Source organism: Sturnus vulgaris, chromosome 2 (assembly GCF_052056855.1).
Source record: "Sturnus vulgaris isolate bStuVul1 chromosome 2, bStuVul1.hap1, whole genome shotgun sequence".
Taxonomy (NCBI): domain Eukaryota; kingdom Metazoa; phylum Chordata; class Aves; order Passeriformes; family Sturnidae; genus Sturnus; species Sturnus vulgaris.
Genome location: NC_142244.1, coordinates 91,073,508 through 91,101,427, shown reverse-complemented (window position 1 = coordinate 91,101,427; position 27,920 = coordinate 91,073,508). Strand labels below are relative to the sequence as shown.

Below are 27,920 nucleotides of genomic sequence, written 5' to 3'. Positions count from 1 at the left end.
TCCGAGAAAAGCTTTCCCTAATGCCTATGTCCCGGGGAAAAAAAAAAGAAAAGGACCGGTGGCGGATCCTCAGGATTTCTCAGAGCTATTTTCAGTGCTTTGAAATTTGTAGTAGTGTTGATGTTCCTTTTCCCCCCTCTTCTCCCCTCTCTTCGGCCCAGTAGCGTTTGGCAGCGTTTGACGAGGGAGCTATTAACCTTTGAAGCAAGGGCTTTAGGTTCAAACTACCTCGTTCTCTACCCGCTGTATGCCTCTCCCCTCCCCACACAGAGGCACGATGAGAGGATGGATTTGGCTGCATAGGATCGATGTAAATGTCTCCTCAGGCCTCCCTCTACCTCGGGCTACGCTACCAAGTCTCCTTCATCTTCTCCCGGAGAACCCGGTGAAGGCACAGGATTCCTGGAGCTTGAACTGGCTCCCCTGTGAGCGCAGCGGGAGCAAAACCCGCCTCCGAAGTGGGGCCGGCCCAGGGACGAGCCCCACAGCAGCGCTGCCGTGGTCTGGCCCATGCCCCCCTCCGCGAGGAGGAGGGGGTCAAACCAGCCATCCACAAGCTTAGGGGGACTTCTGCCCGTCCCTCTGCTCCGACGGCCAGCATGGGACTGTAGGAGAAGGGGAAGAAAAACTGAGTTCGGGGAACTTAATTATTTGTCAGAGGAAAGAGATGTTCCTTCTCCATGCAGGCTCCTTGGACTGGGCGTGAGCAGGGGAGGCCCCTCCGGGCTTTTCTGCCAAACACAGGGGGGCTATGGAGCCGAGGCTCCCGGACAAGGAGGGCAAGGTCGGGCGGTCGGAAAACCGGCCAGGGAGAGAGAAGCTGGAATAGCAATGGGGATACACACAGACACACAGAGGGTCACTTTCGTCCCTCGCATCTCCACAGCAGTGCGTGGAGATGCCGCACTGCCCCTTGGCCAGTCCACGCCGCCGCAGAGGGAATCCCTGCGTGCTGCCGGGCCGGGGGCGGGCGCGGCCGGGGGGCATCCCACCCGCCGGGCCGCCCCGTCCGACGCCGAGCTCCCCGAGGGCGGCCTGGCCGCACCAGGGATCCGGCCGGGCTGCGCAGGCACAGGACGGGGTGTCTCCAACCCCGCGCCCCCAGAAACCTGGGGAATAGGAGCCTGGAGTGCTTGCGCAAATTAGGATGCGCCTGCGGGCAGCGCTTTTGGGGAGCAAGTCAGTAACACGAGTGGCCAGGGAAAGCGCGGGGAAAGGCAGGAAGGGATGAAACCATTCGCAGACTCCTTGCGGAGCGGGGGTGTGTTGTCATCTTTGTTTTGGTTGTGTTGTTTTGTTTTGCAGGAGATTGGGACAATAGCTGGAGTGGATTATTCATTCCCGTAGGCAATACTTCCCTGTATGGGCTTCAGGATGCAGTTGGAAGCTTGGGAACAAAGCGGGCATCGAATGTCAAGGTAACTGGTCCCCTTCCTTTGTTTATGCTATTGTTAATGACGGGGCTCACTCAGCCCTGGCCTCAGCCGTGCTGTATGGCATTAATATTGACTTGAGAGAATAGGCAGGACAATTAAAAACCAAGCCCAGAACAACAGCAGCATCCAGCCCAAGCCCAGTTCTTCAGGTAAAACATGATTCTTCTGGGCTACTGAGAACGATGTAGTAGTCTTGCCTGGTATTCACAGAAACACACACACTGTTCATAAAATTAAACACATCTCTATACAGCATTAACACTTAGGGGAGACGCTGTAACCCTGTCCTTCAGTACCAAATCAAAAGGGAAAGGCATTATTTTCCAATACCCACGTATTAGCACGAGGGAATTCTCATCAGGATAAAAAAAATAAAGAAACTAATAAAATTATTATTTTAATTATGATAATTTAAAAGTAGCAGAAACCTGAGCATCTATTGACTAATTTTCTTCTTCTTGAGGTAGCGGATGGTATTTAAAGTTCAACATTTCACATAGCTCCTTGTTTAGTTTAATTTCCTCGACATTCTATGCAATTTCAGCAAACTGAGTTTGAAATTTTGGTACACATCAGAGTATGGATCTGCATAAAATAGAGAAGGTGAGAGAACTGGAGAGAGGATGTTTTATTATTTTAAGAAGAGGAGGGAGTGCATGTTTGCGGGTGTGTGTGTGTATGCATACATGTGAGAGAGAGTGAGAAACAAATGGAGAGATTTGCACGTTACATTTGATCTGTAGCTTTAGTGTGGAGTCTCTGAAACAAATATCTATTAGATTTCTCTGAAAAATGTTCCACTTAGGCAGATAGACCCCTGTTTCGAATGAGAGCTCCAGATGATGAAAGAAATGTATGTTATTCCAGAACAATTCTTTATCAACTCTTTTTTTTTTTTTTTTTTTTTTTCCTAGAAAGATTAATTTTATCGCTCTTATCCCGGGCCCATTTTCTGTCAGTAAAGGGATATAATAATGATCAATGCCCAGCACTTCTCATATCTTTTGTACTTGGTAAATATTTGTAATATTTTGAATGTGGAGGGAGGTGAAGAGATGAACCCAATCTCAGCTTCAGAGGATCCTCATGAGCACTCATATGGAGGAAAAATCCAAACAACCAAGCCAAACTGTTCAGAAGAGTCTCCAGCCCAAAACTCTACAGTCATGCAGTTAGTTTTTGTATTTTATCTGCCTGCTTGGTGAAAAGGTGTACATACATCAGGCAATCAGGATTTATGTGACAAGCTCCAGGTGTACATTAGTACTCCAGTTGAAAATGAAACCTGAAGTTGTTGAGCAAACAGTTCCTGCTTGACTGTAGTGTGGACTGAATGCTGTCTAGTCAGCTGTATGGAGTGGTGGCAGGGAAGTAGCTCCATGTATTTCCAAAACCAATAACAAAAAGGTTACTATATATAAAATGTTTATACAGCCCACATTCCCTCAAGTTGTTTAAATTTTGGTTTGATGCATATAAATACAGCAGACATACCCGGTTTCCCATTAGCCAGTCCCTGATTTTTAAAATCAATTCATTTCAGCTTGAAAGAATGGCCCCATACGCAAGACAGTCAACAACCCTTTGACTTTCTCCACTCAGTGTAGACCTCAGGAAGAAAACAGCATCTCTCTTTGTCATTTCATGTGTGTATTGCAGTGCCTTGACATTGTGCTTTAAGAGCAGGCCTACTACCAGGGAAAGTAACAGTCCCCAGCTGGCTCCCCATTTCTAATTCGTTTCCCCCTTCTCATCTTAGGCTCCTTTTGAGGAAGAAATAGTTCTGCTGGAACCCCATGCCTGGACTTTAGAGGGCATGGCGCAGTGGTCTGATATGAAAGCACTGTCCCTGCAGATGGAAACTCTCCTCTGTATCCTGTACCTTGCAAGAAAGGCAGCGAGGGGACACTTGAAGTAACTAAGCATCTGGCATCAAGCCTGATAATCCACTTCACACTATATGAAGGAAAGTTTGTTCCAAACCACATACTTTGTGGTGCTCAATACTGGTGTCAAACTGGTTTGAACTGTCCCAGGTCTAAAATAAAATCTCCATTGTGGTATGCTGTGAGCTTGTCTTGCTAAACCTTCCCTGTTTATGTTGAAGGTGCAAAGCTGATGTAATGCTGTCTTTTCACCCACGGATAGGCACAATAGGGACAATTCAGAAAAGTTCTGTTTAGCCTTTTTTCCCCTTGTAGTTGAAAAAAATGCAAGCTATCAGAAACAAGCCTATGTTTGAAGGTACAGTTTTCAACATGTGAGTGGGAAACGTATGTACTGGCACTATTCGACAGCTCTGTAAGGGCTGTGCTCAAATTTTGGCTTTTAATCTCAACTTTGTTAAAGAGAGATGCAAAATGGAATGGAACCTGATTATTTGTGCTATAGCCTTGTGATGCTCATCCTAAAACTGTTGGGGAGAGAAGGAAAACACTCTGCTAAAGCTTTGGGTGAGCCTGAGTTTCAGGGGGACTCTAGTCTTCACAGGTTCTCACTTCACTGCCTTTCTTCCCTTAGTTTTTGTTATATAGGATTTTTTTTTTTTTTGTCTGCTGTTCTACGTTTTAAAGTGAGTACAGACTCAATCCTGCTGAGAGAGAGAACTCCCTCCATCACAAGCTCACGTTTGGAAAATGCCTACCCATTTCGACTGCCCTCCTTTAAGTCATCGTCCCCCTTTCAAGGGGGAAAAGAAAACCTTAAAAGAGAAAGAGAGAAGCGGGAGTGGAGGGAAGGAGGAGAACCCCTGATTCCACAGTGTCCTGCACAGCTCGGACAGCCCTCCAAGATCCCCTCCGCCTCCTGCAGACAAGCCCCGACGGAAGGAAAACCCCACATACCTGAACTTTTTACGTGGATTGGGGTTTATACAATTCAGGCTCAATTTTAACAACCTCGGGGAAGGGGGCGACAAGGGAGAAGAAAGTTTGGATTTAACTCTTTGTCGCTCAAAAATCACCACAGCCCAAGCCCCCAGCCATCAGCAAAAGTGCCCGGCGTCCCCGGCAGCAGGTGCCCTCCCGCCACATAACGGCGGTGGCTGGCAGGGAGAGGCAGTGCCAGCCCTGTCTGCCCGCACCCTGCGTGCTGCCCTGCCCCAGAGCTCCCCTCGCTGCCCCGCCAAGGGGGCCGCCCTCTCTCCGAACGTTGCGCGAGAAGGCAGCCGTGCCTGGGGGCTGTGGGACTGGCAGGGAAGTTTTTTGGTGCTGCTAAAGGCAAATACACACACACACACAAACATATATATATATATGTATATATATATATATATCATATACACACGTCTTTATATATAGATTTATATGTAGGTGTCTAGTCTATGTTTAAATTATTCTATCTATACACACAGTCCTCCTCTGATGAGGTCATTCTCCCATATATATGAGACTGGGTGTAAGATGCCAGAATCTAACGCCAAGATCTTATCTCTGCCGATCTAAAAGCAATATAAAGTAAATGTTAGCAGAAGGGGAAATAAATTTTGGAGAGAAACATTCAACAAGGTGTCCCTGAAGGCTTTTCCCCCGCCCTCCCCAGCCGATGTACCCACGCACTTTATGCCAAAGAGAGCCATTTCTGCACAAGAGACTCCTGCTTCAGAGCAAGGACAGACTGCACCCTGCATCGTGGGTCTGTGCCTGGCAGGGGCTGCACCTTGACATTTTTAATCCCTTCTTCCCTTTTCCGAGCAATGCTCTCCTCTCTAATGCGCTAATCGTCTGCAGCTTATTTATTTTTATTTTTTTCCCCTGTGGCTCCAAATGTCTTAATTTTTTTTTCTTTAATTTCAGGAAACTCAAAACGGAAGGGGGGAATGCTACTTGAAAGTGTGACTCAAAAAAAAAAAAAGGTTTTGCTTTGCAGCCATCAGTAGCACCAGGAGACAGCTCCATTAAAAAAGTAGTTTTCCACTGCTCTTGAAAAGCCGTTATTTTTTACATCGCTTTTAGGAAGATAGATTAACAAAACATCACATTTCAAGCCACTCTGATCTGTAATTAAATGGAGGAGCCGGTTTGTATTCTCCTATGGCTTTTACAGAAGTTGCAGTGATCCAAAGTCAGGTTGCTGTGTCAGAGTGGCATTTTTATTAATGAGAATACAAAAAGCTTGCATATTCTTAGCCCGGCTTGAATTTAGTTGCTAAGCAACCGCTGTATGGTAATTCATCCGCGAAATTTAAATCTTGGAGAAAGGATCCTGCGTTTTGCTGAATGGTCGCCACGAGGAAAACAACTTGTGGGACCCGCGGCAGCTGCCGCCGCGGCACCGCGCCGCCCGCCCGCCGGCTCCCCCGGGCCGCCCGCCGCCCCGGGCCGGCCCGCGGGGACACAGGGCAGGCAGACGGGCAACGGCGGCCGCCCCGTCGGCGCTGCCCCGGCCCGGCCTTCCACGATTGGGGAACGCGGCATCACTGCTTCCCCGTGCGTGGCGCGGCCCGGACCCCGCCGCAGCCATCTGGGCTGGGGAGGGCTGCCGGGGACGCGAGTCCCGGCGCAGCCCCGAGGGCGAGGCCCCGTGGGCACCACCGCGGACCCGGCTGCTCCTTTGGTGTCGGGCAGGACGGGATGGGCGGCGAGCCTTCCCCCGTTCGGCCTTCACCCTTTAGCTTTTTGTGTCGCCAAAGCCTCTCAACCAAAGAACTCCCTACTGCTGTGTCATTGACACTGCGGGGCCGCTCGCCGCCCTCCTTTCCCCCCGCTCCCGCCGCCTATTGAAGGCTGCGCCCGCTCCATTGTGCCAAACTGCAACTGAAAACACCGATGGAGCAATAATCACCTCCCTGCATCTCCTCCGATCGCTCCATCCAGCCACCCATCCCTCTCGCCAGAGGCGACCAAGCTCCTCGCCAACCCTGGCATTAGCAAAATGAGTCCCTGTCCTCAAGCGCTCGCCCCACGCCTGCCTCCGAGGTCGGGACTTGTTGCATCCCTTTTAGAGTTTGATTAATTACCCTGGAACTTAAGCAAACTAAAGTACATGTGGCGAAGAAGCTCACGCCTACAGTTTGGTCCTGCAGCTTGCCAGTTACAGAGGTGATTTTTATTTTTATACTCGCTTCCAAATCGGAATGTGCATCTCTGCGCTTCAAAAAGGTATCCCTGTATAAATATATGGAAGTATCGATTTTGCTGTAGCTTGAAGATGTTGATCATTTATTACAAAAATAAACGAATAAATACAACAATGTATTGTTGCTTTCAACAGGATAAATATTTTACAAATATATAATTTAAAAAAACCCAAATTTAATTGTTAAAGTTATTTAAAATAGCACACTTATTGATAAAATTATCAATAGTATATACTGCATTTCATATTAGAACCTATTATTCTCTAAACGTTCCATTTAAAACCATTCATACAAAACAAGTTATGAGCATTGTAATGTGCAAACACAAGTCACTACATTAAAGCATAAGGATTCTGTAAAGATCACTTTCCGATCGGAACTGCTGCGTTTTTAAACCAAAGTAGAGCTCTCTGCTAAATTTCGGAAAATACGCAGACCAACAGCCGTGACATGACTATTTTAAATACACCTGAAAATGATTTATTGTGTACAGACTAGACGGGGGAAGGATGGGATGTGAGTGAGAAGACTGGGTGTAATAGAGGACCGCAGGATATGAAAATGGAACCTATAAATAATCACATCTCGGGATTACCCAGTCTGATCAAACGTAACTTAGTAAAACACTTGGCTTTCCTTTACGCATGGGAAAAAAAAAAAAAAAAAAAAGAAAGAAAGAAAGAAAAAGAGTAAGGAAAACGATGCCGACTCTATTGCCAAGCACAGAACACTGATATTATAAATGAATACAATTACTAAATTCATTAAGAGATCTGGCGATATATAACAATATTTTCATTATTTACACGTGTAACAATATAACCCTTAGCGCAAACCCTCTCACTTATTATCTACCTCTTGCTATCTCAGAGACTCACAACCCTGAAATTCCTAAATACATTCAAAGGATTCAGTTTCTCGGGGGCGGGGGAGGGGGCGGAGGGGAGGAGGGGGGAGCGCCCATGGCCTCACTTTTTGTGCATAACAAGTCCACGGAACGGGCACATTTTGCCTGTCCCTCCGACCACACGTTACTCCTCCAGCCTAACCCCCAGCTTTTCGGAGGCAGCAACCCGCAAAGGTTGCCTTTTAATAGAAACCAGCGTGAAGCCTAACGTTAGCTCTTTGTTGCCATCCAAATCGAGTAACCAAATACCGCTCCGAAATTTAAATAGACTTTCTCCGCGGCTAATACAAGTGCTCCCCTTCGTGTGTGAAAACAGGATCCCACCTCACGTGTCAGTGGTACCCGGCTCCCGGAGGGGAGCCCGGCCGGGCCGCCTGCACGCCCGGCCCTTCTTCCCTCCCCAGCTGCAAAATCAGCTAGCAGCTTCTGCTAAAACGAACAAAAGAAATAGCGTCCTTTACCCCTTCGGGTTCTCTTTCCCTTTGTTGGGTTGGCTTCTTCCCCCACCCCCCCTCTTATTTCCTCCGTGTCAGTAGGGCCTTTCGGATTTCACAAATCAAACCGACGGTGATATTTACTACGAGCTGGTGTTAAAATAATGCATCCCGGTGCGCGGCTCCCAGGTTGGCTTTGATTTATGGACTGACACAAGGCCTATCTGAAAGGAAGAAATGCTTGTTGTTCCTACAGCAGTTTTCTGGAGGTTTAACCCCTGCCTCAATAGCTCGTAGAGAAGCAAGGCAGGAGGGAGGGGGCGCAGAGGAGGGGAGGAAGAGGAAGGTGAGGAAGGAGCCACAGACGAGCTGGATCATAAAAGAAAACCTTATTCTCCAGCAGACTATCAGTGGGGGCGGGTGGATGCATTAGATGCAGCTCTCTACTTCCCACAACCTCCCCGCTGCAAAATGAAGAGAGTTGAGGCGGTCATTCACTTGTCCCTACATTGCAATAAATTCTAGTGGATAAATATGACAGGTCAGCTAGTGCATCTATTGGCATCTCCAACGTTACTGACACGCGCGTGTGTTTGCAAAGAAGGCATGGCAGCGCTATGGCAAAGTGGAGGAGAAAACTAGACTACACCACTTCACATCCCGTAGAAAAACCTTAAAACAACAACAATAGCCACAGCAACAGCAACAACAGAAACGGTGAACTAGGAAGACCGCACGTAGGATGCTGAAAGTATTATTCTATATATTCTAGAAAAAAAATAAACGTAGCTTTTCTTCAAATTATAAAGATAAATTAAATACAAATATTAATACATACATAAAATGAGTCAATATAAATTATAGCTCAACCTCCCTTCTCCCTCTTTGCGCCCCCGCCCCCCCCGGCACCTCCCCCCCGTCTAGCCTCAGTTTGGAAAGAGAGGAAACAAGACTGAACTTTTGGAAACATCCCTCTTAGCAGCGGCCACGCGGGACCTGAGGACGCGCTCAGGTATCGCCCGCGCCCGAGTGCCAGCCTAAACCGAGGCGCCACAGCCCTTTCGGGGAGAAGGTGGCATTTGATGAGCTCTAATCTCGCCGTCCTTCCTGGTGACACAGGGTCCCCGGGGCTGATGGAAGGCACCGCGGACACGGGCTCGGCGGAGAGTGGGCAGGGGAGAGCCCCGCGCCGGGCAAACAGCAGCAGGGGTGAGGCGGGGGCACTGCCGGGGAGCGCGGGCAGGTCGGACCCTCGGCATTTCTCTCACTTTAGCAGTATGTCCCTTCAGAGAACTTTTTTTCTTTTGTGTTTCGACACAGTGTTTATGCATCAGACACAGACTATTTCATTCTAACAAATTTATTTTCTCAATCAGCTCTTACGGAATCACTACTCAAATTAAATTACAATCAAATTATCACATCAAAAGATACCCTTATTACCTAACAACTGTCCATATTTTCATTTCATTTTGATTTGTGCTCGTCTGAAAAAAACACGTAATACAAGATCTGGGGAAAAAATAAATTACCGTTTTGCAGCAGTTCATAGGTATTCTGAATAAAATATTAAAAGAAGTCATTTAATGAAAATATAAAGCAAATTTTTTTTTTTTTTAGATCAACAACGGATCTAACAATTCTATATTGCCGTCTTTTTGAAAAGTCTGTTTATTAAAACCTACCAAAAACACTGCTTGGAAATGGCAGTATTATATAATCACATCCACAGCACCCATTCAATCAAAGTTGGCAACGGATTTAGGAGAGGAGAAGTTCAGATAAGTGCAGCTGCAGATGCTCAGTCCTTCTAAATCCCTTTATCTGAATCAGTCCAGAAATAAAAAATAAAAATATTAATAAAAAAAATATTAGCAGTGGATTTTTTTTATGACTCTTCCATGATGATTGGCAGCCGTCAGGAGCAGGACTTTGACAGCTCTAAATTATTTCCCTTTCTTTCCCTGGTTCCTTTAATTCATGCAAAGTCCTTCTACAAAGCTCCAACTTTAGGGACCAACAACCTCTCCTTCTCTCACCCTCCCCCTGGCGTCTGTCCCTCCCCCCTTTCTCTTCAGGGTCAGTTTTCTCCGCGTGCGGGCATTTATTTCCATATTTTTGTTCTATAGCTATACCTATATATATAGATAAATATATATATATGTATTTGCTTCCCTATTCAGCCTGCTTGTTTTCAGTGCTGTGTGCATATTTTTTTCCTGGAAAAAGTGGACCCTTTCATTTTGCAGAATATATAGATATATATGCTTCCAGAGTGGATATCTGCCTTGCACCAAAATTCTACGGTTTGGCCAAGAAAAACAGGGTGCTGGAATACAGCAGGCACCCTCTTATTAACCAGATTATTTTTCTTCTGCTTCCCTTTTTTTGACTGCTCCCATTGGGAAAAAAAAAAAAAAAAAAAAAAAAAAAAAAGGAGGGAGACAGAAAGGAGAAAAAAAGTTTCTGTGATTCATAGAAGAGAGCCCTTTTGGGGATGGGGGGAAGAGTGCGGGGGGAGGGTGGGGGAGGAGGAGGGGAGAGAAGAAGCGCAGACAGTGGTGTTCCTTACTGCGAAAAGGGGATAATTTGGAGAAAAATAAAATTAAAAAAGCCCAAGCCCACCCCTCAAGCCCTTTCCCCTCAACCAACCAACCAACCCCCCGGCACATCTGCAGTTTTGGTGCATTATGCATCTCCACCCCATTTTCCTAACACGGTCTAAACGCTCTCGCTCGGATCGACCTTCTCCACCGCTCCCTATTGGTATCGATCTTATATATATATATAGATGCACGCATATATCCATATATATATAAACACAAGCAGTCTGAACGAGCCTGGATCGTGTGTGTGTGTGTGTGTGCGCGCGTGTGTGTCTGTGTGAGCGTGCGGCTGTGCGCGGCGGTGCCGGAGCCGGTGGCGGTGCCGGCGGCGGTGCCCGGCCCGGCCTGGCCCGCGCTGCCCCCGCGCTGCCCGGCCCGCCCGCGGTGCCCCTCACTGCACGCTGGTCTGCAGTCCGTGGTGAGGGGGCGGCGTGTCGGAGTTGACGGTGCCGACCTGGGAGTAGACATCGTCGGGGGTCTGCTGCTGGATCCCCGGGGGGGTCATCCGTTTCTCTTTCTGCCTCCGATTGCAAAACCAAACCCTGACCACCTCCTTCTCCAGCTGCAGGCTGTCCGCTAGGTTCGTAATCTCCTGGGCGGAGGGCTTGGGGCATTTCAGAAAGTGGCTCTCCAAGGCCCCCTTGACACTCACCTCGATGGAGGTCCGCTTCTTCCTCTTCCTGCCCTGGGCGGCGATCTTGTCGATGCTGGTGGGACTGCCCGTGGAAGAGTCGGCTTCCTCCAGCCACTTGTTCAACAAAGGCTTCAGCTTGCACATGTTCTTGAAGCTGAGCTGCAGGGCCTCGAAGCGGCAGATGGTGGTCTGCGAGAAGACGTTGCCGTAGAGGGTGCCCAGCGCCAGCCCCACGTCGGCCTGGGTGAAGCCCAGTTTAATCCGCCGCTGCTTGAACTGCTTGGCGAACTGCTCCAGGTCGTCGGAGGTCGGCGTGTCCTCGTCCGAGTGCGGGTCGTGGCTGTTGACGCCGCCGTGGTGCGGCGGGTGGTGCCCGGGGTGCTGGTGGTGGTGGTGGTGGTGATGCCCGGGGTGCTCGCCCAGCTCCGGCGTCTCGCCGCGCACGAGCCCCGGGTGCACCAGGCTCTGACCGCCGGGGGGGGGGCTCAACATGCCGTTCACCGTGAAACCCCCGGGCTGCGAGTAGAGGAGCGACTGCTGCTGCTGCTGCCCGCCGGCCATGGAGGGTAGGTGGGCGGCCGCCGCCGCCCCCCAGGCCGCCGGGTGCCCCTGGTGCGGGGGGCCCAGGTGGGGCGGCCGGTGGTGCAGCGCCGCGCCCGAGTGCAGGTCGTCGCGTCCGCCGCTGCCCTTGACGTCGGGCGGCGGCGGCGGCTGCTGGGGGCTGCCCGTCATGCCCACGGGGCTGCCGGACCAGGGCGAGCCCGCTTCGGCGGCAGCGGCGGCGGCGGCGGCGGCGGCGGCGGCGGCGTGGGGCAGGGCTGTCACCCACTGGTGGGCATGGCTCAGCATATGGCCGCCGTTGCTGGCGGCCATGGCGCCCGGCATGAAGTCGCTCTGGACCATCTTGGCCGCCGGGTCGCCGCGGTAGCCGCCCGCCACCGAGGTGACGGCCACGCTCCCTGGCTGCATGCCGCCGCCGCCGCCGCCGCCGCCGCCGCCCGAGTCCGCGTGGACGATGGAGCCGGCCGCCAGGATGCCGTTGCCGGGGAGGTAGGGGTTAGAGGTGGCCGCGGCCATCCCGCGCCCGCCGCCCGCCGCTCGCCCCCGCCGCGCCGCAGCCGCCGCTGCGCCGCCGCCGCCGGCTGCTGGGCGCCCGCCGCGAGCGCCCTTGCCCGGCGCTGCCGGGGCCGCTGCCGGGGCCGCCGCCCGCGCCGCCGCCGCCGCCGCCGCCTTCCCAGCCTCGCCGGGGCGCCGGGGCGCGGGGTTCACCTGCTAGCGCTCCGCTGCGCGCTCTCCTCCGCCCGTCCGCCGGCCGTCCTGCCTCCGCTCCTCGGCGCGCTCGTTGCGGTCGCCGGCTCTCGCTTCGCCTTTTATATTTTTTTAGCCTTTCTTTTTTTTTTCCAAAAAAAGAGAAATATTTAGCTGTACATGTAGTTTTCCTCCGCCTTCTTCTCGCCCGGGTTTGCTGCTCGCAGGGAGGAAACCAAACAAAGGCTAAAAAGCGAAAAAAGGGGGGTGGGGGGATCAAAAAGCCCCCGTGCCTTCTCCCCTCCGCTCCCCTAGGAGTACATCTCCTCCTCTCAGCCTTCCCCTCTCAGAGCGAAACTTTTCCTTTTCTTCTTCCTTTAAGGCTTTGTGTGTGGGTATATTTTCGTCTTTTTCTGCCTCTCTCTCTGTCTTTCTCTCCTCGGTTCCTCGATCTCCTTTTGCTCTGTTATTTGCAAGTTTTGTTGGTGTCCTAAGAAAACTTCCTGTGATGATGATGGTGGTGATGGTGGTGATGATGCATTTCTCAAAGTTGTGCTGTTGCTGAAGCACTTTGTCCCCTTTGAAACAAGAGTCCTGCCGGAGCCTTCTTGCTAGAGTCACGCTCTGGATAAGACATATTTTTCTCTCTACCTTTCCTTTAGGCGGTCGGAAAAAAAAAAAGTAAAAAAGAAATTTAAAAAGTTGAATTTTCTCGTTACCTCGCGAATTGTTTCTTTCCCTCTCCCGCTCTCTCTCTCGCTTGGTTTGTTGTCTTTTTTTTTTTTTTTTTTGGTTGTGTTTGTTTTGCTTTTTATTTTAATTCCAGCAGTTGGTCGAGGGAGGAGGCGGAGGAGGAGCGCCTTGGTGGAGAGGTGTGTGTATGTGTGTGTGCATATATGGTATCCTTTATACACTAACTCCAGCGGGGAAGTTGGCTGCCGGGCTGGCAGCGCGCACTGGCGGTGCCGGAGTCCCGCCGCTCGCCTCTCCCCGCCTCCTTCTCCCGGGCCGTGCCCGCGCCCTCCCTCCTCCCTCCCCCCTCCCGTCCGTCCGTCCGTCCCTCCCTCTCCTCCCTCCCGCCGCCGCCGCCCGCGCCGCCAGCGCCCGGCCCCGCCGCGAGGAAGCGGCCGCCGCCGCCCCCGCCGATTGGCTGCGCGCCCTGTGACGGACAGCGCGCCGCCGGCCGCGCGGCCCCCCTTCCGGCCGTTCCGATTGGCTGCTTTTTAATTTAGGCGAAGTGGCGTCGGAGATGGAAGTTGCCCCCCCTTTGCCTCTATCCCTCCTCCCTCTCCCCTTCTTCCTTCCTCCTCCCTCCATCCCTCCCTGCCTCCCTCCCTCCGCCTCTTAACTCTTCCTGCCCGGTGGACACACGCATCTCGGAGCTCTCCCGCCGCCGTCTCCTCTCGGGCAGGGGCGAGCGGGGGCGGTAATAATTAATAACAACAGTAATAACGACAATAATAACGAGCCCAGCACCGGGCTGGATTCAGAAAGGCGTTTGTGCGAAGGTGTCACCACCGGGCACACGCACCCGCCTCTCTCCCGCCGGCAGTGCCCGTACCGGCATTAGGAGCTGGCCCCCCCTGCGTTCAGCCCCGGAGGCGCCCGCCCCCCGCCCGCCCCCTCCTCCCCCCTTTGTCCGCCCCCGCACCCCGGGGTGCGTCCCAGACCCCGGCAGCCCGTCCGCAGCCGTCACGCCGGGGGGCTGGCCCGGTAGTGCCGGAGAAGGGCCGCCCCGTCGGCGGGGGAGGTGGCAAGGAGAGCCGGCGTCCGGGCTTGCCCTGCTCGCTGCGGTCTACTCGCAGGGAGCCAGCCCCGCGGCATGAAACGCTGTATTATTTCCCGTCCAGCGGAAAGAGTTAAGGGGGGCGGGGGAAGGCGGGGGGCGCGGGGGAGAGATGCGACCGAGCGGAAACACTGAGCGCAGGCAACCTCAGTGAACCACGGAGAAAGAGAAAGTGGCAACAAAAACAAGGGCAAATTGAACGCTCCTCGGGGACTGCCGGTGCAATAACACCGCTCGGACACGGAGGGGACACGGCGCTGCCGGTGACCGCTTCGCCGCTTAGCGGCGTCCCACGCGCGCTCCCCGGGTGGCGGGGGCCGCGCGAAGAAAACACGCGCGGTGCGGGCATGAGAATGGGCAGCGTCCTTCCCCCGCCTGGCCCTGCCCGCCCCGCTCCCTCCTCCGCACGCTTAATAACCCGGCCCTGGGAGGCGGTGAGCTGCGTCCCGCTGGCAGCGCCCTCCACGCCGTCCCGCTCCCGCCGTGCTCGGCAGCCGGAGCTCGGGGCTCCCTCCAGCCCCCGGCTGGCACGGCACAAAATACCATGGCAGGTCGGGTTAGAAAAAACATTCAAGTGAAGCGTACGGATCTTAAGGGCGCTGGTAACTAAACACCAAACATAATAATTTTATATATGTATATATAGATATATGTGTATATATATATATATATATATGTGTACGCATATATATAGGTATATATATTTGTTCCCATGCGTCCTCCAAAGGTTTCTTTTTTTATATATAAAAGATCCAACACAGATTTCATTGAATAAATCTGAGATCTCCAGGTGCAGACGTTTGAATAGTCAGTGCCAGAACCCCATGTTTTCCTTTCCAGCCGATTTTGCTTGGATCAGGCTCAAAAACCGAGTGAGTCTCGTGGTTTTGTTTACACTGAATGGGGAGGATAGGAACGGTGCCATGGGGCCGTCTTTCATTAATATACAGTGAGGATTTTGTCTAAATTACTGCTATGAATTTCACAGTACACGCTTTCAAAAGCCGTCTCAGGTGGCCTGATGAAACGTGATAGCGCCTCTGCAAACAGATCTACTTTCTTAATAAAAAAGGAAGGTGTGTGTGTGTGGGGGGGGTGGAGAAATCCCCCCAAAATAAAAATAAAAAAAACCCAAACCACCGTACACCCTCATAACAGCGACAACAAAAAATAAAGCTCAAGCTGGAGTAAGGTCTTTTATTTTAGAAAATATCCCAACGAAAAACAAACAACCAACTTCGTTCCCCAACTCTTCCCACCCCCTCCCTTGCAGAGTGAGATTGTTTTGTCTGGAAAAAAATCCAAAGTATAACAAGGGGAGAACAGTTAGTGCTGATTTTCATTTGCATAAATTTTCATATATTTTGGTGAAAATAATAGACTAGTGGAGAGCGGGGCTTAGTGGAGTCAGTGCAAAGGAAAATCTTAACATGGATCGTTTCGCTGGAGTTGAGAACATGCTTTTTCCCCCCTGTCACCTTATTAAAATCAAAAATTAAAAAAAAATCTCTAAATCCTGGAAGTTTGATCGGTAAGTGTTTTACATTTTTTTATCTACTTTTGTTTTCTTTAAAGTCTTCTGGATATGTATTTTCAAAAGCTTAGGACAAGACAGGGAAACCCATGGCAACTGCCTTGAAGGAAACAGGCTGGAAAAAAAAGGGAAAGGGAAAGGGGAAAAAAAAAAATCCCACCAGCAACAAAAAGCACCTTAGTGAAATATTACATAAAAAGCATGGATTCATTCCAAAGCTCAAGGCAGCAAAGCAATTCTTCAGCGCTGGAAAGTCTTTCTGGTTACTACTTCACTTTTCTGGGCACTGTTAATTATTGTAACACCAAGACTCGGGGAGGCTGGGCCGGGGCGGGGGGGGGGGGGGGGAGGTGGGGGTGAGGAAAGCTCTCGAAAATATTACAGATTTGTGAAGGGGAGGCGAGGCAGAGATGCGGGCTGTTTTCAAACGCTGCTTCGCGGGGGGGGGGGGGCGGTGGGGGTCGTCCGGCAGGCGGGGAGGGGGCCCGGCCGGTGCAGCGGGCGGGAGAGGGGCCGGGGCCGGGGCCGGGGCCGGGGCCGGGGCCGGGGCCGGGGCCGGGGCCGGGGCCGGGGCGCGGGTGACCCGAGCACCTGCCGGCGGAGCGACCGGCGCGGGGGGAGGCAGGGGAAGGTGCGGGGCGGCGGTGCACGCACAGGGTTAATATTGTAACTAGGGAACAGACGGTTAAGCACAACATCTAGAGCTCTGTAGTGAAAGTCCATCAGAAAGAGTATAATCAATCAAAACTAACCAGGACATCCCTTCATTTTATTCTCCAAGGAGATTGGGGCTGGAGGATTACAGACCAGATTTCACTTTGTTTCTCTCTCTTGACAATCTTGCCTTGTCTCTCCGCTTTCCCCGAATCCCATCCAATTGAGAGGTGTAGTCTAATGATCTGAAACTCTTCTGTAGCGTTTGGGTCAGTGTGATAAATAATGTGATAAATAATGTAGGATTAAATTAACAGGCCAGACACTGCTCCTGAAAACTTTACCAAATCTTAAATATCCCATTGTGTGACTTTAATTTATTTTAATTTTACCGTGTTATTTGCATTTTTTTTCCTTGCCACCTCTGTTGCTGCTCTTTTGGATACACAATAGCTGGTGATCATTGTAATTTCCCAGAATTAGTTACTTCTTTGGAAACGGTCGATAGCCAAATCAATAAAATGGCTTGTAAAACTACGGAGGTATAGGTTTCAATTTGGGGGGGAGAAGAATCGCTCATTTTCCACTTCTTGTTGACGTGCCCAGCGTCTCTTTTGACTGGGGTTAACTCTGTGTGCTCCATCGGAACAGATGCCGTATAGAGCTGCTCCCTCAAGATCATTTGTTTCCTTGATGGGGGAACATTTCTGAGCAGAACATATTGGTTGCCATAGAGAAAGAAATAAAAGGAAGAACACTAGTCACATTAAGCTATATGTTTGTGCACTGGGCTTTAGATAAAAGGACCCCAGTTCAAGCCAGAGAGAACGGGGCCAAAGCAGAGCTTCTTAGCTTCACTAAAACTAGCTTTATTTTGTTTTGGACTTTTACGGTTGAAACATGTAAGCTAATTTTATTGGCTGTCGTTAATTTTATACGATACGGCTTGCTGAACAAAATCAACTTTGGGCGCGCTCCGCCTGGCGCCGGCCGGCCGCCAGGGGGCGCCCCGCGACGCCCCCTCCCCGCGCGCCGGCGGGGGCTGAGGGCGGCGGGGGCCGCGCGGGCCCGGCCCTCAGCCGGCACTGCCCGCGCACCGGCACTGCCCGCGCACCGGCACTGCCCGCGCACCGGCACCGGGACACCCCGAGCCCGGACAGCGCCCCCAGAGCCCGGGGCCGGCGGGCGGGGCGACAGCAGCGGGGGCAGCGGGTTCAGGGGCCGCCCGAAAGTGTCCCAGGCGGTGCGGTGCCTCCAACGGACCCGAGGCCTGCGAGGGAGTGAGAGCGGTAATTAAACACAGGCACGGGCACCGCAGCTCGGGGCAACCGGGGGTGCCACGCGGGGCTTTTTTGTGGTTTTTTTTTCTGTCCAAATAAGGCGCTTAAGCCTCTGGAGATGCAATAAAACGACTCGGGTTTTTTTACCTTATTTAATATTTAATCGCTGTATTAAACCTGAAAAAGTGGCTAGTTTTCTTTTGCTTTTTCTTTTTTTTTTCGCTTTCATTTTTTCCTCCTTCCCCCCTCAAGCCGGCCACTCCTTCCCCCGATCCCTTCCTGACTTCTCTGTGTGCGGGAGGCAGCGACAGAGGCACGGCCGGGCTCCCCCCGCCTCCCGCCTTGCCCGCACCGGCCGCGCACCCCGCACAAGTTTTCACTGTCCGGGACACTCGCAGATTAACCTCAACTAAACACAACATCGACAGCGACCGCAGTTTAGCTCGACACAGCTCGGCTCTCTGTCCCTTCCCGAGCACGCCTACTCTCAGCCCCTTACTCCTCTTCTCTAAGTGGTTGCAAGAGGGGACAGAACTAAGAAATTTATTTGGTGGCTTTTAGTTTTCGATTTTTTTTTTTTTTTTAATGGGGGGAGACGGATTGTTTGGGTTTTTTTGTTGTTTTTTTTTTTTTTGGGGGGGGATGGAATTCCTGCCCAAACACGGCTGCTTCTCTCCCCCGCGCCCCCAGCCCGCTGGCAGGACTCCGGGCACGGGCAGATCCTGCAACGCACCTGCACCCCCGGGACGGGTGGGGAGCGGTGGCCACGGGGGCGGGAGCTTGAAGCCACTTTGTTCCCCCCGTGGCGGAGCCCCAGCAGTTTCCGTGCTACAAGGAAAGTTTTATTTCTTGCCTCCATAAAGGAAAGACCAATTGGAACCCTGGAAATCACACAGCCCATAAATATGATAGAACCTGGCAAGATGAACTCTCCGCCTAAAAGCCTGACACATACATAGGAAAAAAATAAAAAAAGAGAGAGAGAGAAAAGTAATCAAAGACAGAAAACGACCTACAAGAAACTACACTTTTCATTTAAAGTGTTCGTGGGTCTTCATATGGAAAACGGAGTAAAGTCTCTGTGTGTATTGACTGTGACGTAAAATGGTTGAGATATTTACATGAACAAAACTTTCCACCTACCGCGTTTGGCGCAATGAGCACTAGCAATATTCCAGACTAGTAAAACACATTTCTAGAGCGCAATTCTCCTCAGAAACGTGGTCGCTTGCTTGAGATTTGCAGTTTAGTGAACATTTCCCTCGCCTGTGAAGCGGGTGGTTTTTGAAATTGAAAGACCCCAGCAAAGTTCATCATCCCGGGGTCGGGATTGAGCGGATTTTCCCCAGCTCTCCTCTGCCCCCCCCCCTTCCCCCAATCCTCCAAGCGTAACCTGCGTTATATTTTAAACAAAACAGGATTTAAAGCGCAGCTCCTCTGGTGTGTGCCTGCACCAGTCAGCAGAGGCTGGCGACTAGGTACCGCAAGAGGAGAGAAAAACTAACGCTAAAACGAGCAACAAGTTAATTTGGCACAACTAAACTTTTCTGGCTGCCTTTGGAAGAGTCCGGTCCGGTCAGGATTGCCGGCTCCATGCCTGCTGTAGCACCCCAATTGTAAGAGCGCTACAGAGTGCATTTTTCCTCCCCCTTTTTAAAATAAATGCCTATTTTGTCCGAATGGACACCTTTGGAAAATTGATGTAGAAGAGATGCTGTCGTGGAAATAGTGAAAAGAAAGTGTTTACCGTATTTAGTATTCATTTACTTATAGTGGGAAATGATTAGGTATGTACTAATATAACCGTGGAGACCAACTGCCTAATTAGCATTTACAAATTAAAATGTTAAACATAAAGACATATTCCGTATACAGTCTGCTATATGTAAAACACATTCGTGCATAATACAGCAGTCAGCTGCAAACGTGAAGTTGACTGGCTTCCAGATATGTAGCGTTCTTGGCTAATGCGATCTGCTCTGGGTTTTTCAAGCTTACCCATGCTGTAGTTCATAGTTCTTATGACCACGTTGATAGCTGCACTAGGGATATTACACTAACCAATCTGGAGAAAATAAGAAAATACACAGATTACTTTTAAAGGCTGACGATAATAACGATAAACACAATAGGCAGGCAGATCATTTGTCCATACCTTTTATTCTGAAAGCCTCACTTGGAACCTTATTTATTGTTTTGAGCATAACAAAGCATTTCGGGTTCTGTAATAAATTAGAACAATAATACAGAACTGCACATGCAAAGCAAGATTTCTTTATTTCCTAGCTGCATAATTTTGGTATTACCCAACGTGTCTTGCTCAGGGTTCACCTCACACGGACTGTAATGAGAGTTTCCAAATGAATGGAACAATCTATCTGTTGACTTGAGCTCAATGTAGACACATTACATATGATGGAAACCTAATGCTCCCACCGATGTTAAAATCAGAGGGATACACAGTTTCAATCCAGACCCTTGAACATGTAGATTTTTATTAATAAGAATAATTGTGCATGTAGCGACATTAAAAGGGGATTTACAAGTTGGAGTCTTTTAAAAGAGACTGTGAAAACCTTAGCCCTTCTTTTATTAGACATGATATCATTCTGTTTTGCGTGCTTGCCATGTCAATGGCGTTTCACATGTGATAAAAAAAAAATCCATATGCATTACATAGATTTTCTTTTACACGCACAAGGACTGGAAGTCTTTTAGTGGATAAGAGGGTGCATAATTGTGATACACCAGAAAACAGTTCGTGCAGTTTGGCAGCTCTGGTTATTACTATTAGATTTTTTGACATTTGAACTTGTCTATTGTCTGAGGAGCTCAGTGCAGATTGCAGTAGGTCAACCTTAAGGCTGCTCTTTTTGGCATTGCACACAAACATGCACACGCTGTCTGTTCTCCTTGTGTGAATACAGCAGCTAGAGTTTTATCATGCTTTTTTTTTTTTTTTTTTTTTTTTTTTTTTTTTTTTTTTTTAATGCACATCTATTTATATTTATCTAATCCGCTTGGAGTGTTCACGGTGGTGAACATTTTACGCCCATTCCTCCAATCTATATATTTGCCTGATGTTGGATACTTTTAAGTACTCAGTCGCTTTTACAGCAGTATAATTCCAGCATCACGACGTTTGATAAAAGGGACTTCAGTAGCCCTGGGATTAAATGACTTATTTCCCCGCAGCTTCGCTCAACTCCATCATGACTCCTACAGTCAAAAGTTAACGTTATTCATCATCTCCTTGCATTTATTCCCTCCTCCCCTCTCTAAATTCAGCCCCGCCACCCATCTTCTGAAACAATTTCTTGCCGCCTGCCAAGAGTTAGGGAGGCAGCAGTGTGGGGGGCGGAGGCTGGAACCCAAAAGCCCGCCGCCACTCCGCGTCCCCGGGGACGACCCCCGCCCCGCCGGCCCTTCCGCGGGCGCGGGACGGGCCGCAGCCACGCCGAGGTCCCGGCAAACGCCCTCCCGGGCGGGGCGGCGGGAGCCACTTCTGAGAAGCAAAACGCAGAATAGGGATGCATCCTCCCGGGGTGGGAGGGGGAAGGGGAGCAGGAAAACTGGATGAAACCCGGTAGGAGAGTCAGTTTGCACTGGGAAAAATCTAGAGATTGCGTCAAAGTAACTTTTCCCTGGAGTGATTTGCGCGTCTTGCTCTTTCTTCTCTAGTTCCGTTGGTGTTTTAAATTAAGGCTCTCTCCTCATCTGCCGGGGTGAAGGCACTCGGGCTGAGCAACAGCCCATCTCTTCTTGTAGCAGTCTGTCATTTAAATATGTATCTATATGTATGTTATGCCATGTAAATATGTATCTATACAGGTGTGTGCATATATAGGTATACATACATCCAGGCGTATAGGTCTGGATTTGTTCCTCCCTTCTCTTCTTTAACATGAGCCTGATAACGCGTTTAAGGCTTGTTATTTGAACTCTCTGATCAGCATGCAGAAACGTAATTGCAACGTTTTTCATCAGGAAAGAAAAGAAAGAGAAAAGGGGGAGGAAATCCCCCCGCTCCCCTTCACACCCTTACACACACAGACACCCAGTGCTCTGTAATCGCTGAGTCACCGTTTTGGGGGTCAGTGGGTAAGCACGAAGGAGAGAGCAGCAGCTTATTGAAAACCCCGGCGCAAACCGCATCCCTCCTCATCTCCAGCCTGGAGATCCCTCTCCTCCTTCTTCCCCTGGATTTACTACTCCGCACTTGGGAAAGAGTGGTCCAAGTGCGGCCAGAGCCCTTTTTGTGAATCTGTATGTCCTCCTCAGGCGCAGTGGGACCCGCTTTGTTCTGGCGGGGTGGAAGGAAGGAATTCAACATTAAACTGCTATTTGGGCTGCTGGGAATGGGCGTTGTTTTGTGGGCGTGAGGAGAGAAGGAGGAAAGGGGGAAACACCGGCCAGTTCACCTAGGGGTGTAAAGAAAGCTTTCCCTTTCTCTGGGGTTGGGCTATGATCTGGGAATGTTTACTTCTGTTTAAACGCTATTGTTCCTGCCAGCCTTTGACACAAACAGAAGGAGCGGGAGGAGGGTGGGGTAGGGGTTGGGGGGGGGTGGGGGGGTGGCTGGAACAAAGCTGCTCAAACCCCAGCAGCCCCCAAAGGCGGAGGAATACTACTTTTTTCCCCTTTAAAAATGTGTGTGACAAGTCTTTCTGTTTGACGTTGTTTTTTGGGTCCCCCTCACGCTCCTTGTGAGCTGAGCAGAGTGCCTGGCTGTGATTCACTTACCAGGGCCCGTTTAGAGATGTACATGTCCCCCCAGGTAGGTGCCGGGGAGCCTCGGAGGGACAGCTTCTCCAGCCCCCGGGTCTGAAGGAGAAGACTTTAAATCGATTTGTTGCAAGCCCTGCAATGGGAAACAAAGAGGCAGAAATGTTGGGAGCCCAAGGAGGGCCTGAAACAGAGAGAAGCATTGAGCTTCCCAGAGATGCTTCAGCTTCTCAGCGGGGGACAGAGCAGAATCCTTTTTGGGCTGTCTCTGTGCATTTGAGGGCTGGACTGTACAGCCCACATTGAATCAGAGTCATTGTGTGTAAATGAATAAGTGCACATTGTTTTGAGATGCTGCTATTGTATTTGGGGTTGGGGGGAGGAGAGGGTTATATTTTGTGTCTGTGTGTGCATGTGGGTCTATGTGCTTACGAAAGGTGAGTGCAGATTGCAATAGTTGCTGCTCTATTTTTGTTTGTCAAACAGGGCCCTTCTCTTGGGAGAGGGGCATGTGGCGGATCCCAGCCCAGGATTACATTAATCAAAGCATTATTTCCCCAGGGATGTGCAGCACAAATGATAGTAAATCCTAATAAAATTGGATCGCTGAGAAATTGAACGCTTAAAGTAATCTGCTCTGCCTGATAAAAACTTCAAATTTATAAGATATTATGCATCCCCACCCCCAAACACCTTAGGTATCATCACCATGTGTGTATTATACAACTATCTGTAGGGGAGAAATCACTGCTCAGTTTAACAGGCCCATCACTATTGAATATATACATAGATATAAATGTGTTTGTATGAGCATGCACACATATATTGCACACACACACATGCGCAGAGTCATAAAATAAACTAAAATATTTGTGCACATAACAATAATGACTATAGTCAATATTTTCAGGACTTTACATACAACACCTTTGCTGTGGCAGGTGCTGTAGAAGGCTTGGACAAGGCTGTACATGGTTGTGTACCAGCACTGTAATCTTGCCTGGAGACTTAATTCTCTCTTGCTTTTTACTGACACTCACCATGGACCTCCATGGTGGCACCTGTGATCTCAGCCCACTGAGCAGCTTTGCTTTTTAAACGTGGGACCACAGAGGTGGTATGAAAATAATTTTTTAAAAATTAAAAATATATGAACATGAGTATTTGAAGCTGAATTTAGAAAGCTTTTGAGTGGATGAGCTTCAGTAGGAAACCGTCGTGGACTGGATGGGCAGAGTTGAAAGAAGGAAAGGTGTTCCCAGGCCAGTTATTAAGCCTCAGACATGCAGCATACTGTGCCCACAGTCTCTCAGTACTGGGCCAGGCCACCATCTCGCCAGCATGGGCCAGCAAAGATCAGGGTAGCTGATGGCTATTCTCTAGCTTCAGACCCTTAGTCTCTGCTACTTCCTCTCTGCAGAAAGAAAGTTTATGTATAATTGCTGCCATAGGACATGACAATAAGCTCAAAGAGATCCACTGTCCAGCAGAAAAAAGAAAATTGCTTTCCCTTCCCTTCCCCCCCACCCCCCCAGAAAAAGATCGCTGTGCTTCCATATGTGAAAGGAGCAGAAGACATTTCCACTCACCCAGCTGAAACTCTTTGAAAGGCTGTGAGCCTCCCCCGGAGTTATAAATGCCGATCATTCCTCCTACCCTCGCCGTCCCGGGACCCTGTAACCCCCGCGGGAGCTGGCCCTGCCTCGGGCCCCCGTTCATGACCAGTCCTGCCTACTGCCTTGTGGCCGACGAGTACTGTACTGCTCTCTTTTCCCCTGCCTTTCTGGCATCACTAGGCAGACCGAAGGCGGCTTATCCCTTTTCCTAGCGTGGGGTTTTGCTTCCCTGTCCCGGCCCCGGGGACTTGCAGAGAAAGGCAGGCGGAGGTGGTCTCGACCCCACAGCACTCTGCACCCTGCCCTGGCCTGCTGGTATCTGTCCTCCCTGCCCGCAGACTGGGAAGTGGCGGACGGGAGCTGAGCCCTCTCCCAGCCCCGAAATGACGCAGCCCCTGTTCCAGCATCGTCTCCCGTTTGGGCTGGCTCCATTTCAGAAGCCGTCTCCCCCCACCCCTTTCTTCCCAGCCTTCCTCCTTCCTCCTCCTCCTCGCCTCACCGTCACTCTCAAACACCCCCCCCCCCCCGCTCCCCACGCCTCGCGCCCGCTTCCCCCTGCCGCCCCAAACTCCTTCCTCAGGACCGTGGGATGCGGGTGAGCTCTGGTGAGAGTTGCCGGTCTCCATTTCTAAGCGGGGAGCCGCCGGGAGCGGTGAGGCAGCCGTGTCGGGGGGGAGCGGTCGGGGGGTTAGGGAGGCGATGACTGACGGAAGGAGGGGGGTCCGCACCCCCTCTCTCCCCATCTGGAGCAGCCGCTGTTCCCGGGAAGGTGCAGCCCCCGCGCCCCGCCGGCCCCGCGCCCCTCGGTGCGCAGCGCTGCCCCGCGCCGCGCTCCCACACGACTCCCCTCGCCCTCCCCCACGCGTGTGCGGACGGTGCGAGGACCCACTCACCTCGCCACTGACGGTGCTTTTTCTCATGCCCCCTGCCCAAAATAAATAAAAAAGCTCAACTATTTGCATAGCGTTCAGCATCCTCGCTCAGTATTTACCCCCACTTTTTTTATCACCCATCTACCTCCGCCCAGACCGACCCTTCTGCCCCACCCCACTCCCCCGCATCCCGGGTGCAACCGGATGGCAAAAATCAAAGCTGGCTCCAATTTACCCCAGTTGTCTTCCTTTGAACACTCATAAGGTAGGTATGGTGGGATGCTGCTCTCCCACTCCCCATGTGCTCAGTGAGGTGCCTTCCTCTCCACCCTCTCCCCCCTCTCTCTATTCCTTAATTGGCTGTATCTTGATGTGCACTTGTTTTGTTTAGCCTATTTTACCATTGCGGACGAGATAGGCAGGAAAAGGAGCGTTTGACTTGGTATGTCTCTCTGATTTTTTTTTTCCCTCTCCCTGCCTTCCGAGGTTAATTTGCATTCGAGGTCTAATTCATGTTTCAAAATCCTGCCATTTGAGGACCGTATAGGAACAGGGCATTCATTTCTATTTTTGAGGAGGAGCCTCTCCTGCATTTGCTCCTTTCTGTATAATTTCATTGTGTTCATAAGTGACAGGGATTTGCATCAGTTATTTTGCAATTTATTTTTTAAAAGAGTTGGATCAAATTTTCTTATTTTTAAAATTGCCAAGGGAGCAAGCACTAGGCATTAGAAAAGGGGCATACATTATTAATAATGTTGCAAACTTAGTCACAGACTATATATCCATATATATGTATTAATCTGCATTCCTTGGAGTTGGATTTCTGCCTCCTGAACATCTGATTTTGATCACAGTCAGAGAAAGTCAACTATACAAATATGAAAGTGTATTTATAGTTCCTCACATCTATTTACAGGTAATTTTACTGCTGTTTGCTACTCTTGCTCCAGCACTTATTAATTATTTTACTCCAGCAAGGCATTTCATAGGATTAAATGCTGCTTTACTCATTAAAGAATTTTCAGTTTATTCACGTGTAACCTTCATCCACATCTCTGGAAATAGCTATGTGGCCACATAGACTTTATGTAAAGAGTGTAAAATATAAATGGACATATATAAAGATTGGCTTATATTCATGATTCTTTCAGTTCTTTGGATGTGATGAAGAATCCATCTATGTTGAGGCCTTTATGGGTCCTTTAAGGACTTCTTTCACATACTTTATTTGTATGCGTAAAATGAATTTTCTTTTTGTATGTAGTGATTACATGAATGGCATATGTTGCATAACATGCGTATGAGGCCTTTCAAGTATTTTTGTATGCACACAAATTTATTTTTCACAAATGTATGTGTGTGCGTACGTATGTGTTTATACATGTGTGTGATAAAAAACATACTGGAAGAGAAAACTGCCCAAAATAAAAAGATATATATGAAGGGAAAGCTGTTAAGGTAGTTCACTGGGAGTTTGTAACCTGTACATTGCAAAAGTCGTTTTAGTTACAGACTTTGCTACAGCTACCTACATACACCCCCATCTCAGCATAAAAATCCCTCTGTGTGTATTTGCCCTTCTAGAACTAACTAAATGGGACTATGAATTATGCCTAAAAAGATGCCACTGATATAAAAAAACTTATAAAATAGTAATGGAATATGGAATTTTAGATAGTGCCAACAACTTTAGCATGATTCTTGGCATAAGCAATTTAGTGCAATTTTATTTGTCTGAACCAGAATGATATTACAAAGTGAATTAATAGAACATTAGTACTGAAAAAAAGAAACAGTTCTTCCTTTGAAATATGAAGTGCCACTAACTTGAGATGAAACCTGAAAGTCAGTGAATAATATATGGGAAATATTAATATTTTAAATGTATCATATTTAAAATTGCTGTGAACTTAAACAAGATTTCATATCAAGAAAAACCAAGTAATTCATTTTAGTTTCTAATCTTATATGCAATGTTTTACAAATGAAGCAACTCACTAAAGAAGGGAAGTCAGGTATGTAAGCATATCTTGTTATTTTGTACATGAAATATGGTCATTATGGAATATGAATTTAATTTTGGAAATGATAAAAAAGAACACTTATTTTATTTTTTCTACTACGATACAAGAAAAACATTTTTAAGTCGATGATTAATTAGATGAAATGGACTGATATGGCCTATAATACCTGCATGGGCTTTTATACCTGTGAAACCCCACCACAATGGGACCTTTATAAAAAGTATGAAGTCGAGTAATGCAATCTTATTTTATATTTAGAATGGGAGTTGATATGATTCAGTTTAATGTTAAGAAAAAGTGAGCCCTCTGGCACTTGACATTAAATTATTTTAAAATTACTCCTTCAAGTAAAGTTAGTAGAAAGACTGCATCATGGTTGAAGCCCAGCACTAAAGCTCAGGGGCAAAGCAGGTGACGCTGCTTGCCTTGCCATCTGTTTAAGTGTGGACAAGGTGTTATCCTTGGTTGTCTCCTTAGCTTGAGGTCTACTGGCTCCAGTGTTTCACTGTCCTGCTCCAACGAGCAGGTACAGCTCAGTCTTTGGAAGCCAAATCTGTGCTGCTCAAGATGGACCAAATCTTACTTGTCCCATTCATTGAAACCACGTGGAGTTTTGTTTGATTGGAATGAACAGGATCTAGCTCTCATTCTGCTCCTTGAAGTGTTTACATTAGACCTTAGTATCAGTGGAGATATTATTTTTGCATTTATTAGATGTGAATGGAGTTAGGTCTGAGTGCCACATTGGTCTTGCTCTTATGCCTCAGTCATCTGAGGATTACATCCAATATACTTTGACTAGTGAATCAGGCCAGCAATAATTGTGGTCACTGGTCACTACATACTGATATCTAGGAAATGCATTGCTGGGCACTTTGAATAATCAAAAAAAAATCCGTGCTCATGTATTTGCATCAATGGGAAATGCTGGATGTGTATGAGCTTAGAGGAAAGGGCAGTTGTGTGTCCTGGGAAAGACTTAAGGCTGCCATGAGGACTGTCAGCACTTGTGAGGTGCCTTGTTAAAGAACAGCAGAAGTCTGGTTACTCCATAGACTGGTTCCCACATAGCCAGTTGTTCTCA

The 27,920-nt window shown here is 49.2% G+C and overlaps 4 protein-coding genes across 62 annotated transcripts in view; 2 read left to right on the top strand and 2 right to left on the bottom strand.

Moving 5' to 3' along the window:
• Nucleotides 1-680: 680 nt before the first annotated feature.
• LOC106862680 (uncharacterized) lies at nucleotides 681-3,499 on the top strand. The gene is made up of 3 exons (XM_088159339.1): nucleotides 681-1,179; nucleotides 1,306-1,418; nucleotides 3,196-3,499. The coding sequence occupies exons 1-3, from the start codon at nucleotides 681-683 to the stop codon at nucleotides 3,352-3,354; spliced, it is 771 nt and encodes a 256-aa protein (XP_088015465.1). The 3' UTR covers nucleotides 3,355-3,499.
• A 7,321-nt stretch (nucleotides 3,500-10,820) lies between these two features.
• POU3F3 (POU class 3 homeobox 3) lies at nucleotides 10,821-12,171 on the bottom strand. Its single transcript, XM_014891936.2, has one exon. It carries the CDS (start codon nucleotides 12,169-12,171, stop codon nucleotides 10,852-10,854), a length of 1,320 nt encoding a protein of 439 aa, XP_014747422.1. The 3' UTR covers nucleotides 10,821-10,851.
• A 2,606-nt stretch (nucleotides 12,172-14,777) lies between these two features.
• The window catches only part of LOC106862732 (uncharacterized), a 67,179-nt gene continuing 54,036 nt past the window's right edge, over nucleotides 14,778-27,920 (top strand). For 9 of the 50 annotated variants that reach the window (XM_088160079.1, XM_088160078.1, XM_088160077.1 and 6 more), the window contains exon 1: nucleotides 24,306-24,532. In XM_088160079.1, the coding sequence (XP_088016205.1) occupies nucleotides 24,321-24,532 (212 nt within the window). In that variant the 5' untranslated portion in view covers nucleotides 24,306-24,320. Of the gene's footprint in view, nucleotides 15,660-24,278; nucleotides 24,590-24,811; nucleotides 25,075-27,920 lie in introns of those variants that run through there. The other 41 variants (XM_088160089.1, XM_088160088.1, XM_088160087.1 and 38 more) reach the window with 34 other exon arrangements.
• Nucleotides 17,501-25,171, bottom strand: LOC148224900 (uncharacterized). Of its 10 annotated transcripts, none has more exons than XR_015801680.1 (4): nucleotides 23,911-24,051; nucleotides 22,340-22,457; nucleotides 19,595-19,661; nucleotides 17,501-17,586 (listed from the first exon to the last, which is right to left on the bottom strand). XR_015801680.1 is itself a non-coding variant. In XM_088160091.1 (3 exons), the coding sequence occupies exons 1-3, from the start codon at nucleotides 24,038-24,040 to the stop codon at nucleotides 20,698-20,700; spliced, it is 366 nt and encodes a 121-aa protein (XP_088016217.1). In that variant the 5' UTR covers nucleotides 24,041-24,045; the 3' UTR covers nucleotides 19,738-20,697. The 10 variants fall into 10 exon arrangements, 1 of the variants encoding a protein (XP_088016217.1); XR_015801675.1 differs by having other exon boundaries at nucleotides 17,572-17,586; nucleotides 18,330-19,661; XR_015801676.1 differs by lacking the exons at nucleotides 17,501-17,586; nucleotides 23,911-24,051 and adding exons at nucleotides 24,831-24,862; nucleotides 25,045-25,170 and having other exon boundaries at nucleotides 18,426-19,661.